Here is a 13,565-nt window from a genome sequence, read left to right on the forward strand (position 1 = left end):
ATTGATTTCTGAGGCCATAACCATAGCCATAGCTATAGCCATAGCCATCGCCATCGCCATCGCCATCGCCATCGCCATCCTCATATCATGGCTTCCCCCCCAAAGCTCCAAGACGCGGTTCTGGAATGGAAAGGAAGCATCTTCTCTGCGATCCTCTCCTGGCCCGCGCCGTTCCATTGCGACGGACCTCCTCTCTCCAATTTCCTCCATAGCCTCAAACACTGCATCAAGATTCGTCCTCAAGCTGTCGAGGAGGAGGAGGAGGAGGAGGAGGAGGTGGACTACGAAGAAGAAGTTGGCCATATCCGATCATTTCCTCTTCTTCCTCTTCATGGAACTTTCTTCGGACTTCGTAAGAATAACAGAAAGAGTTTCTTTCGCAGGCCCAATCGGTGGTTTGTTGAAACCCTAAAAGGTTCAGATTTTAGTTCAGATGATGGATCGTTGCTTGAACCTGAATACATCAGTAGATATGGATGTGAAAAAGACGTGGAATCTCTACAAAGAGGTATTATGAGTAGATACGGAGGTAAAGGAGTCATGGAAGCTGTACAAAATGGTATTATTAGTAGACTTGGAGTTATGGAAGACATTGAATCTCTACAAAAAAATACTATCAGTGAAAGAAATAGAGGCTTACAAGCTGTGCAAAGAGATATTATCAATAGGTATGGAGGTAAAGAAGACATTGAATATTTGCAAAAGCTCGGTGATCTACATCGTGTCAAGGATCGTGTCGATATTCGGGACTCAAATGATCTATCCATGGTAAAATGTTTCCTTTTGTGTTCTTCATCCATGTTTTCCGTAATTTCATGCATACTTTTTCTTATAGAATTCTGAAGTGAGAGTTAAGTTTTTTCTGTTTCTTTTTCATTTTACAACCATATATTTTATATAGATAAGTAGTAATGGACGTAAAGGCAATATAGATACTCTACAAAAGCTTGATAATCTCCATAGCAACAAAAATCATACTGATCTTCAAGCCTCCATAGCCAATCAATCGGTGGTAAGATTATCTTTTTCTCTTTATGTTTATCTTTATTTAGAGTTCTGAAAGAGAATTTGTTGATGGTTTAAGAATTTATTTTCGTTTTTCTATGTCCATGTGTTCTTTTATAGAGTTCTGAATGAGACTTTGATCATGCATAAATATGTAGGGTTTGTCATCATCCGAACCCGTGTCAAAGGAACAGATAGGTCACGCTACTTGGATTTTCCTTCATACACTTGCAGCTCAGGTACTAGAGATTATTATCTTTATTGTCAATACTGATGCATAGGCAATCCACACACCAAACATATAGATATATTTGTTATGTTGTCAGCATAGCAATGACTTGCAATAGAACAAGTGCGGAGAATACTAGTTAATCTTAGTGGGAACATCATCCATTTTGAATCCAATGGCTTGTCCATTGACATCTTAGAGCCATGACACACCAGGATTTAATTACACTTTGTCAGAAAAAGTACAAGTGCTTTTAAGTTCCAATGTCACATACCTTAGATTTAGGGAAATGAGAGGATACAGAAATATGAAACTGTAATTTTTATCTAAAAAAAGGGCAAAATTTTCAAGTTCTTAAGGATGTAGTAGCTACAGAGAAAAAAATGCCACGAAATTCATTTAAAGAGATAAGCAATGTGGAAAATGTTTCAATAGAATTAGCAAATTTAAGATAAAGCTATGTAATATTACTGAGAGATGGCTCTTAACATGCATTTGTCTGGGTTGGATGTGCCAACGGTTAGGTAATACTTATTACTAAGCTGGCATATTGTTTTGCTGTTATATAACTGAGGATGAAAACTATATTTGAGGTATGTCACCCCTGGTGACTTTAGGACAGTGGCTTTTTTTAAGGGCGATAATTCTGCTAGATCTATTGATGTTTAATGAATTTGATGCCTTCACAAATTGGATGTGCGTTGAATACATAGTCAGGCACTCTGGCCCAGAGACATCCATATTTCGTCAGCCGTCGTATCACACATACTCTTTCTTCATACGAAATTTCACTGTATTCTGTATGACTGCTGACAATAGTTGGTAGGTTATAGGAGATTATCTCCTTTGCTTTCTTTTGCTGGGTGCCCTCATAAAGTCATTATATGCAATATTTTTGGGGTTTTCTTGTTAACTTAAGTTATTTTACATGCCATTAAGCAATACTAGTCACAAAAATGTAAAAGAGTGCGGAGTTCTTATTCTGTTTACTTCCAGTTTCCAGATAAGCCAACAAGGCAGCAACGAAGGGATGCAAAAGAGTTGGTAAGCTTATTAAATGCATTATTATTATTGTTTTCTGTTTGTTAAAATACTAAGAAATGTTCATATATTCAGACATGAATCTGTAGATGGCAATAATTTCACGGCTTTATCCATGCAAAGAATGTGCAGATCATTTCAAGGAAATCCTGAAGTGAGTGCTATGTCTACATAGTTTTGTGGTACACATATTATTGGCAAATTTCTAACATTCCATGCTTATTATATAGAGCCAATCCTGTAGAAGCCGGTTCTGGCGTGGAGCTTGCACAATGGATGTGCAAGGTGCACAACATAGTCAATAGAAGGTTTGTTAATCCTCTTATGTGTAAGGGCTCAGATATACTTTCCTATGGCATTCGTGTAATGTTACTGTTTTGACTCGCTTTCAGCTTGCAAAAACCAACTTTTCCATGCCATCGTGTTGATGCAAGATGGGGCGCATTGCATTGCAATAATGATGCATGTAACTTGCAAGGAAGGATGCGATAAAAACGAGGTAGTGATTATGAATTCAGCAATGAAGACATTGCAGTTGCCAATTGAAAGACAACTTCGGACATCAGTGATGATTGTCATAAGTCATGTAAATGGAGAAAAGAATGAACCACACCTGATAGAAACATATTTCTATTGCATGCAAAATTGCTAAATCCATCTATTCCATTGCATTTTCATGTTTGGTTGCAAATTAAAGCACATTAAGGATATGCATCATCCTTGACGGCCTCATTGCTTTCTCATGCCACCAAATTCCAAAATCATTATTTCATTAATAGTCTTGATTAATTTAGATAAGTGGAGTTTGAGAAAAAGTAATTGGAATTGATTGTGCCTTGATCTCAGCGAAATAAGAAATCTATTGAATAAGACTATCATAGTTCATTAGAGAGACAAAAGCTTAAGATAAATGACATTGTGTGGGGTTTTTGATGTGGTCATTCATTGTAGATTTAGCATAAAATTAATCATTTTGTTTACTAAGTTTTGATTCCTTATGGTATTCTACTTTGGTGGTGAGAGTAATTGACCATGCACACTTTGCCCCAAACAAATTCGGTAGTCTCAGGATCGCACTTTGATACAACGCTCTACCTTCCATCACATTTGATTATGCATTCCATAGATCTTTGAGCAAACCCAATATCTTTGGCAAACTTCTCCCACAGCCACACAGTGGACTCTTAATTGCAAGTTGTTGAGAGTTTCTACTCTTTTTCATGTGTTATGTGAAAATGTAATATTTTGTCTCATAGGTCATATTTGATCTCTTGAGAGGATAATAAAATATATTATTTTTATTTGCCTATTTATCTATATCTACACATCCTCACCTATACTCACTTGATAAATACTCATGCAAAAAACACATAGGTTGTTAGTGATACTTAAGGGTCAAAATATGCATATGCTTAGAGATGTGTATGAATTTATGTTAGTCCATTGAGTTTGCATGCTTACTAGTGATTGCATGTTTTGTAATGTGATGGTAGAAAATACGGATGAATATTTATGCACTATAATAAAACATTAATGATAGTTGATATCAATGTAAACAAAGGTTTGATCAATGTAGACGATATTAGCATTTTCAAATGAGATATACAATTTGATGTACTTAATGTTGGAGACTATTGAATATGGTGTAGAAGCCTAGTCAACCCTTGGGCCACACAATCCGCAAGCAACATACCAAATTTATGGAATCCAAGAATCATTGTATACCCTTATGCCTCCTTACACACCCTTCCAGTGCTTCCTTATGGAACAAAAAATTGGGTCATGTAAAAGTTCATAACAAGTCATTTTGCATTTTACTTCTAAATCTATGAGTGAAATCCTTTTGTCTCCAAATAGCATGGACAATTAATTGTTATGAAACTTTATGAAAGAGCAAAAACAACAACACTACATCTTTCAATAAGCCTTGAATGGAAAGAGATTTTCTTCTAACAAGTCTAATGAAATATTTCTCATTATATTATTTAAACTAATGATCCACATTTTCCTTCTCAAGCTCTGTTATCATTTTCATGTTTTCTGACTAGGATGATATATTCTCCATGTTTGCTACAATCTATATGATCATTACATTGATTGTAATAGCATCTGGGCACTGCTCTATATGCCACCAATATATTATAAAGCATCATTTTCTTGAGAAACTAACTTTCACGTTATGGAAAATGAACCTACCTTAATAGATAAATCATATGTCTAGAAAAAGTTACAATCAATACAAAAAAAATACAGCGATTCACATTCCATTTGTTTCAAAAAAATGGATAAGATATTCATGCTTATCCATAAGCAAAATGAGTGCAATTGAAGTCACGCATGTATGCATATTCATTTGTATATAACTGTTTTAAATCTCATAGAGCTCACATGGTCTGAGAGTGGAGCCATTTTATTAGATAGATCTCACTTCACCCTAAATAGCACTCATGTAACTGTTCTTCTGTATTTTATTTGACTACCCATGATCTTGGTGTCTACGCATGATCTTGCAGTCTCAAGGTCACAGCCCGCTTATGTGCATCGAGCCCTTCAACTTCAGCCATTTTTGCTACAGAGGGACCAAGGGCTTGTAGCCCCTCCAAAGTCAAAGATTGCACAGTCATATGCTTCATAAACGAGTCAAGTGAAACACCCCCATACATGCGAGCATAGCCATATGTTGGTAGAACATGATTAGTGCCACTAGCATAATCACCAACGCTTTCAGGTGTCCATTTTCCTAAGAAAACTGAGCCTGAATTCCAAACACCATTCATTAATAACCAAATTTCACAGTTGTTGCCATTAAAATATACAATTAATAGATTAACTAACAATTTAGCCATTGTTCCCTATAGATAATGCCAATCATCCATTAGATTAGCTAATCAAAGTTAGCTTTTGTTACTCAATAAACTATCCCTTAGTATACTAACCAAACAAATTTAGTCATTTCCAACACATAAATAGGTTGATCACAGCCAAATCTTACCAGCATTTTCAATGTGACCCAGCCAATCCTCTGCATCATCGACATTGATAATCAAATGCTCTGGGGCATATGCGTTGGAAAAGGCACAAGCCTAAATCCAAAACCAGCTTGATTAATTACTTGTAGGCATCAACAATAAGTTTATATCAAGTACAGATAATTTTGTACCTCTTCCATGTTAGGGACGAGAAGAGTATAGCTATGAGCTAGGGCTTTCATGGCTATATCACGCCGTGGCAGCTCATCACACTGTCTCTTTAGCTCATGTTCAATCGATTTTAAGTCGATTTCTCCAACCCCAACAAGTACTACTTGACTGTCAGGCCCATGCTCAGCCTAAAGAAACAGTAGTATAATATCATCCAAACTCATGGAAAAAATTCACACTGTCAAGCTCTTCCAGGGTTCTATACCTGTGAAAGTAGATCAGCTGCCACATGGCGTGCGCTCGAAGATTTATTAGCTATAACTAGAACTTCTGAAGGACCAGCAGGCATATCTATTGAAATCATGGCCTCACTATTCTGTTCAAAAAAGCCAAACCAATTCAGCGGAGGAAATGGGCTGCAAATGGTTGAAGACAGCACTGGAAAAAGAGGAGTTTCAAGCCACACTTCTGTCAGATGTGAAACAAGAAAGAATGATAATAAGAGAAGGAATATACACTGACTAATGAAATACTTCTATGTATAGATGTCATTCATATTGTGTTCTTTGAAACGTGAGTCTGCACCTCCTATGCAGGTTTGAAATGAGACTCAATTTCTTGGATGAGGTGTCCATACATGATTTTTATATGGGTTTGAATTGCACATATTTCTTAGGAATATACACTGAGTAAAGCAATACTTCTATGTATAAATGTCATTCGTATTGTGTTCTTTGAAACATGAATCTACACCTTCTATGCAGGATGGAAATGGACCCAATTTCTTTGATGAGGTGTCCATACATGATCTTTATATGGGTTTGAATTGCCCATATTTATTATTGTGCTCTTTCAAACATGCATCTGCTCTCTTATGTAGGATGTAAATGAAACTCAACCTCTTTGATGAGGTGTCCATACATGATCCTATATGGGTTTGCGTTGCTCATATTTCTTAATGCATGATTAAACACCCACATCCTACACCCAAAATAATTATTTAAGCATTGCAATTAATTACTCCTTTCAGTATTCTAAAGATTTTTAACATATCCTAGAGTATTGATGTCAAGATTTTAGTTAACTACATGTCCAACAATAGTTGAACCTGGTCCATCCACAATGTAAAATGGAATTCATATGAACACATAAAGACTTTTAATTACTTATTTCAGTATTCTAAAGATTTTTAACATATCCTAGAATATTGATGTCAAGATTTTAGTTAACTACACGTCCAACAATAGTTGAACCTGGTTCACCCACAATGTAAAACAGAATTCATATAAACACATAAATGTAGCATTAGCTACTTCATCATACAACATTAGCTACTTCATCACTAATGTTGACATCAGTAGCGCCCCCACTTTTAATTTCCTCTTTGATTCATGAAACATCGAGATGCTCTTCTCAACTGGACTTATCTTGTCTCGAAGAGATGATCACAATTGCTATGAATGGAAAATTCACCCCACAATCTAGTTTCAACTTACTGATAAACAGACGCAACTAATAAGAATTGAAAAGACAGGTGGCATCCACACATAATACATTAGTGCGTGTGAGTGTCAGGCTAGGGAACAACTACCTGGTTTCATGTTGCCGCATGGGAATGTAATAGAGAGGCTTAGGTTTTCTATATTTAAACTCATCGAAGCAGGCTTAGACATTAGAAAACACTGACAATACCCTATAATATTACCAAGAAATATGGTTCTTCATATGAACTGGTCAATACTAATTACACATTGAATTATGCAGACCTGTAATAGCATCTTTGCAGCTGTCACATACTGATTTCCTGGCCCAAAAATCTTGTCAACCTATCAATAAGCCAATAACATAAATCAAAGTAATATTATCAGTTAGTCGGTATGCCAATGTAAACAGATACCATCCAAACTACATAAATGACATGAAACCTTAGGGCAGCTTGCAGTTCCCCATGCCATTGCAGCAACAGCCTGGATAGTTAATCAGAAGAATAAAGATTTAAACTAAATGACAATCATGGAAGTTAATGCTGCTCTCATATAGACTAAAACTTGCCTGTGCACCTCCTGCTTTCAAAATAAATGTGACACCTGCTTTCTTTGCACAATATAAAACTTCCTGAAAATGATTTGATTTTACAACCTTGTGCCTGAAAGTGTAAAGAGTCAAGCAAAATAGTGTACAAATCACACAAAATGTCACTCAAAACTTACAGGACAGATAGACCCATCTTTTCTTGGAGGTGTTGCAACGACGACTGTTTTACAACCAGCAATCTGGGCAGGCTACATAAGTATAGAGAGTTCAAGGCATCTCTCAACTATTCTTAAACATCCTCGTTATCAATTAAGAAGTGGCAGATCAAGACAAGGTTGGCGTAAATATCCTTCTTATCTCAATCGATAATTAGCACTTACTACTGCAAGCATCAAGGCAGTTGATGGTAAAATTGCTGTTCCACCAGGTACATATAGACCTACAGCATTGATTGCTCGTGCAACTCTTCTACATTTCACTCCCTACTTAAAAGAAAATGGAGACATTAATTTGTAGACATCTAATGAATGATGTATGAATCAGCTTCACTTCGAGTAATATCAAACTAGATAAAGAAAAAAGAGACATACTGGCATGTTTTCAACTTCAAGTTCATATTTCTTTTGCGCCGCATGGAATGCATATATGTTTCCATAAGCAATATCGAATGCTGCTTTCACATCTGAATTGAGCTTTTCAGATGTATTTGATCAAGAAATTTGTTAGAAAAAGAAACTAACATTGCGTAAAATCAAGCTCAAACGATGACTGCATCTGGTTGAGTCTTTTGAGGACACAATCAAAAAACTTGCTAGAAATTGAATGGAAATCTTATTAGCATGTTTGAAACAATAATACACCTTCATTAAGTTTTTCAAAGGCACAATCAAGAATTTTGGGAATAAGCAGTGATACCTCTGGGTCTGGTAGATCGTCCACTCTTTCAAGCACGGTCTCTAGATTAACTCCATCGAATTTTGTGGTATAGCTGTCAGGAATACCTGGTAAAGTTAATTCCTTTGCTTTGTGCTGCTAGATCAAACATTATACATCATGCACACCACCTCTACCTCTACTGTCATCAGAACAATCAGGATGAACAAGAATATCTACACACTCTATTCAGTGATTTCATTAATAAACATCATAGACATCCCCTTGGCATTTGCAGATGCAATGTACATATATTATGGACACAATAAGGATGATACTTACTCTATCACTGCTGAATCACCACGACTGCGAACATCCTCCAGAATAGGTCCTACCTGAACAAGAAGTCACAGAAATACGAAAAATATAGAGGCAAAACAAGTAATTGCATGAAACAAATGAGGAAAAAATAGCAAAAATTAACTGTTTTGAATATTGAAGAGAAATCAATTCGAGGGCGATCACGCAGGCTTTTCAGTTGGCTATCAGATAGATCAGATAGTTTATAGGTCTTCAAAACATCAACCGAGCAGACTGCATTGACTATAGTAATAGAAATATTTCAGAGGAAAGAATGGAGAAAGTAACATAAAAATGAGGTGCATAGAATTAAACAAGAACGCACACAGGTAGAGGGTGCAATAAAAACAAGAAATTAAAGGGTGGAATTACATGCACTATATTATTTAGCAATGCATTAAGCAAGAAAGAGATATAGAGGAAGACGAAGAAGAGAATTTTGATTTACCTGCGAGAGACATGCTTGGAGAGTGGACAGAGACGAAAGAATGGAGAGAGACGAAATGGGTTTTGCTCGAATTAAGTTCTTGGCGCCGCAAAACCTCGCGAAACGAAACTCTGCCTCCTCCACTGAAGAGAAGAGTATCCATTCCTCTGTTTCTCAAATTTCTCTCTGCTTTTTATCTCTCCAAACCTCCGTTTTAGGACAGAGGGGAAGAGTACATAAAAATAAATAAAAATAGAACTAAAACAAAAAACTAGAGGCTCTTCTTCCTTATCGGAAAATCTAAACAAACATTAAGACTTTTTCCGGCACCAGAAAGAAGTTTTGGTAGGAACCCCCTACAAAAAGAACCAAAACACATATCGCGATTCTCCTGGTTTTGCATGTGCTGGAAGGAATCTCCGCCTCTTCTTGTCGGTGGAAGGATGGAGTGTGCCGGAAAGTTCCTCCTCCTCTCCATATGAAATTATGTTTTAGGTTAGATTTATGTGATTTTAGGGTTAGGGTTAGGGTTTCTATGATTTTCTTGTGTGATGATGATAATGATGATGATGATGATGATGATGATACATGTATATGGTTTGAATGCCTATGCATGGTTTGTGTCTATTTCGAGCCAAATATTAAATAGGCATGGTGAGGGCATCAATGCCATGGACGGTGCAAGGAGCGCTTCGATAATGCCGTGAAATCTGCACCCTTTAAATCATTATCCTAGAATAATTTGTGCCCATTTCTAACCCGCCTTTGTCCTTGCATCTGCCATTTCTAACCTAGGTCTATTCTTGCCTCTGTCACTTCTCACTTGGCCCAATGTTTCTAACCTGACTGACTATTTTTTCCAACCTGCCCCCCTGCCTGGTTCAATTTTCCAATTGGTCTACCTATGTCTAACCTGACCGAAGTTTGTAACCCCATTACTTGCATGTAACCTGGCCAATTTTTTTAAAAGACTAGAAAATTCAAAGATCACAAAAGTTTAGCCATCAAAAATTTCAAATATCACTATTGAGAATCAAACTCAACTTACTTTAGGGCGTGAACACACCTTAAGAATAGGCAAGTGTGTGCACACACCACCACTCTATAATAGTAACTAATGTGTCATAGAATGCAACTCCTATGACACAATTATTGAGGTAGTTAAGGTTTTCCCCTTCCCGAGATCCTAGAAAGAGAGAGAGGGCATTATAGTGAGAAAATATACGGAGAAGGTGACTTTACATATAAAGGACCCTTCTCTCTCTTTTGTAACGGTTGGTTGTCATTCTTTCTTGTGAAAATACAATTTTCTATTTTCTGTCTATCTTGTGTCTATTCTCTCTTCTCTCATACACACACATACCACTAATCTATTTCCGCAATACATAATCACATACTTGATTATTTACATGGTATCAGAGAGATTTGGTAGTGTGATCTAGCCCATCTGCAAGTGTTGTCTCCTACACCATCATTCAAGTGGAACCAGTTGATCGCTATCGTAGTACCACTACATAGTTCGTATTTAAGAGAGAAGAAGAAGAAGAAGAAGAAGAAGAAGAAGAAGAAGAAGAAGGAACCCCATTTAGACCATCATGAATACTCAGATGGGAAGCTCACTTCCTAGTGAAAAGTTGGATCGAAACAATTGTGCATCTTTGTCGAGTGTTGTACTGCTTGGTGTCATGTGTTCACGATCACATGCTTGGCTACATTCGAGAAGCCAAAATGTTGAAAGAAGCTTGGGAGAGCCTCAAGAAGATATTTGCAGCTAATACGATTGCATGAAAGCTTCAACTCCGTCAAGAGTTGAACAATGTCCAACAAAAGGACATGTTGATCATAAGCTACACCTTGAAGATCAAGGAGTTATGTGACTCACATGGCTCGATCAACGTCAATGTTGATGAGGATGAAATGGTGCAAATATGCCTTGGTGGCCTCGCACCATGAGAACCGCCGTTCTAACAAGGGAGAATCCACCTTCCTTCGTCAACCTTCAGTCAATGCTATTGGTGGAAGAAAACCACATCCAAATGTCAAGGATCATCGCCTCGGAAGGACACATGCTCTATTCACACTCGAAGGGTGGTAGAGGACGCAGTCACGAAAGAAGAGGTCGATTTGGCCAAGGAAGAAACGGACGAGGTCCATCTCATGAGGGCACTTTCGGCTAGAAAGTGGGAACAATTGTGGAATGCTTGAAAGAAGGGGGAGCTTCCATGCCAGACCAAACAAGCAAACAGACCAAACATGCAATGTCTCATTCAACAAAGAATCAAAACCTTTATTAAGAATGTCCTGCATGTTCAGAGCCCAGACAATAACAAAAAACTTGATCTCGATCGACAAAATTGTGGAGCAAAGCATGCAAATCCGATTCACCCATGGAGGATGTTTCATCGAAAAGGAGGGCTGACTCATCGTAGAGGACGAAAGGAAGGCCGAATGTTTAGTCTCGATTCAAACAAGGTAAAATCGGCCACGTTTGCGAAGGGTCATAAAGCTGCCATTGACATAGAGTTGTGGCACAAGAGAATCAACCACATCAACCTCCAAAAACTCAAGGGATGCAAACAAAAGGAGTTGTTATCATATTTCCAACCTTCAAAGAGAAGGGAATCAAAGGAATTTGTGAGGCATTCCAATTCGACAAACAACATCAACACCCATTTCCAAAAGAAAGAAATGTGAGTAAAGGCATCTTGGATGTAATCCACTAAGATGTTTGGGGACACAAACAACAACATTCGATGGATGTTGTTACTATGTCACTTTCATCGATGACTACTACAGGCACACTTGGATCTTTCCAATGCGCCAGAAGAATGAAGTGTTTTCACACTTCCAAAATTTCAAGAACGGAGTTGAAAAGGAAATGGGCCGACATGTTCGGTGCCTTTGATCGGATGGAGGAAAAGAGTACTTCTTTGACACCGTCACAACATTTCTCCAAAAAGAAGGAATCTATTGAGAATTTATGTGCTGACACATGCCACAACAAAACAGAGCAGGCGAAAGGAAGAATCGACACATCCTCGAGGTAGCAAGGGCCATGATGAATGAGAAGAACTTACCAAACTCATATTGGGAAAAAGCGGCATGTATGATCATGTACTTGAGGAATCGATGTACAACATCTAACATACATGACGTCACATGTCACGAGAAATAATTTGGAAGGAAGCAAGATCTATCTCACATAAAATATTCGATTCCATTGCATTTGTGCATATTCCCGATGAGAAAAGGTAAAAGCTCGATTTGATATAAAAAAAATGTATTCTTGTGGAGTATTCTCTTGAGCAAAAGGGGTACAAGTGCTTCAACACTTCTACCCAAAAGGTTCGAGTGAGTTGGGAGTTGGGATGTTGTATTTGACGAATTGGGGTCATGGTATGAACCCGACACATCTACACCCAAACTGATAGAGGAGGAATTGGAATTCAACTCGGAGGCTGACATTCGACATAGTCTGATACCAAGGGAAAGCCCAATCGCAACCATGTTGAGTGGACCGCAAGAGCCGCTAAGCAATCAAAACACGACTCAATAAGGTGTTGCATCGGATAAAGGAAAAAGTGAGATGCTTGAATATGAAGTCGACCACTTTGACGGAAAGATTTGGACGTGTCAGCTCACTCACTGGATAGTGAGTTTGGTGTGCCTATTATGCGAATGCCCGAAGTAAAGCTCTTGCAGCAACAAACGAGAAACTCTGACGCTCGACCAGAGAAAAGAATGTCGTCACCCGGTTCGACGACAATGACTACATGCTACGTTCTGCTAAAAAATTGCCAGTTCTCTATCATCAGTAACAACTGGTTCAGTCTAGTTCAAGAGATGGGGAAGGAGGCCCCCTCACGTAATTACTAAGGAACGATTCAGACTGTACTAGCTTTAATTGCAACAAAAGGGTTTCATCTCCATCAAATGGACGTAAAGAATGTGTTCCTCCAAGGTGAGATAGAAGAGGAGGTGTACATGGTACAACCACCTGGCTTCAAAACGAGATCACATCCGAATGTTGTATGCCGACTTAAGAAGCCTCTCTATGGCCTCAAGCAAGCGTCTAGAGCATGGCACTCAAAGATAACATAGTTCCTTCACCAAATTGGCTTTCGGATGTCCAATTCTGACAATTCCCTATTCATTCAAAGCGACCCAAGTGGTTAGATATTCATTATCATATATGGCGATGGCGTGGTGATTGGAGGAGAATACATAGCCGATAACAACAACATCAAGATGCTCCTCTCTGGAAAATTCAAGATGAAGGACATGAAAGAGCTCCACTATTCCTAGGCATTGATGTAATTCAGACTCCAAAGAGCATCATGATCTCCCAACAACACTACATCCTAAACTTACTATTCAAGTTCGGGATGACTGAATGTAAGCATGTGTCTACTCCTCTTGATCAAAACATGAAGTTAGACGCCGATTCCGGCACTAT

At 37.9% G+C, this 13,565-nt stretch overlaps 2 protein-coding genes across 4 annotated transcripts; one reads left to right on the forward strand and one right to left on the reverse strand.

Annotated features, from left to right (window-relative positions):
* ERV1 (Erv1/Alr family protein) lies at positions 1-3,047 on the forward strand. 3 transcript variants are annotated; one of them, XM_087320376.1, is made up of 7 exons: positions 3-768; positions 902-1,012; positions 1,164-1,244; positions 2,225-2,278; positions 2,365-2,429; positions 2,506-2,583; positions 2,668-3,047. In XM_087320376.1, exons 1-7 carry the CDS (start codon positions 88-90, stop codon positions 2,765-2,767), a joined length of 1,170 nt encoding a protein of 389 aa, XP_087176502.1. In that variant the 5' UTR covers positions 3-87; the 3' UTR covers positions 2,768-3,047. The 3 variants fall into 3 exon arrangements, 2 of the variants coding, with proteins under 2 accessions (XP_087176502.1, XP_087176503.1); XM_087320377.1 differs by having other exon boundaries at positions 4-768; positions 2,231-2,278; XR_015529854.1 differs by lacking the exon at positions 2,668-3,047 and having other exon boundaries at positions 1-768; positions 2,351-2,429.
* A 1,720-nt stretch (positions 3,048-4,767) lies between these two features.
* Positions 4,768-9,299, reverse strand: HDH (histidinol dehydrogenase). Its single transcript, XM_087320378.1, has 14 exons — positions 9,131-9,299; positions 8,807-8,925; positions 8,665-8,717; positions 8,365-8,437; positions 8,040-8,141; positions 7,830-7,931; positions 7,626-7,697; positions 7,468-7,530; positions 7,341-7,382; positions 7,182-7,241; positions 5,681-5,791; positions 5,436-5,603; positions 5,268-5,358; positions 4,768-5,030 (listed from the first exon to the last, which is right to left on the reverse strand). Exons 1-14 carry the CDS (start codon positions 9,270-9,272, stop codon positions 4,771-4,773), a joined length of 1,458 nt encoding a protein of 485 aa, XP_087176504.1. The 5' UTR covers positions 9,273-9,299; the 3' UTR covers positions 4,768-4,770.
* Positions 9,300-13,565: the final 4,266 nt, after the last annotated feature.

This window comes from Azolla caroliniana, unplaced genomic scaffold (assembly GCF_043228905.1).
Source record: "Azolla caroliniana isolate FFs.n. ecotype wild unplaced genomic scaffold, voAzoCaro1.0.p SCAF_5, whole genome shotgun sequence".
Lineage (NCBI taxonomy): Eukaryota > Viridiplantae > Streptophyta > Polypodiopsida > Salviniales > Salviniaceae > Azolla > Azolla caroliniana.

What these genes read in the sequence shown, in the direction of transcription:
- ERV1 (XM_087320376.1), top strand. Translation starts at nt 88, where the DNA reads ATGGCTTCCCCCCCAAAGCTCCAAGACGCGGTTCTGGAATGGAAAGGA. An exon ending in TTCATACACTTGCAGCTCAG is followed by an intron (nt 1,245 to 2,224) that starts GTACTAGAGATT and finishes TATTCTGTTTAC; the next exon opens with TTCCAGTTTCCAGATAAGCC. An exon ending in CATTTCAAGGAAATCCTGAA is followed by an intron (nt 2,430 to 2,505) that starts GTGAGTGCTATG and finishes CTTATTATATAG; the next exon opens with AGCCAATCCTGTAGAAGCCG.
- HDH (XM_087320378.1), bottom strand. Translation starts at nt 9,272, where the DNA reads ATGGATACTCTTCTCTTCAGTGGAGGAGGCAGAGTTTCGTTTCGCGAG. An exon ending in GGTGATTCAGCAGTGATAGA is followed by an intron (nt 8,438 to 8,664) that starts GTAAGTATCATC and finishes TATTCCTGACAG; the next exon opens with CTATACCACAAAATTCGATG. An exon ending in TGAAAGCAGGAGGTGCACAG is followed by an intron (nt 7,383 to 7,467) that starts GCAAGTTTTAGT and finishes TTAACTATCCAG; the next exon opens with GCTGTTGCTGCAATGGCATG.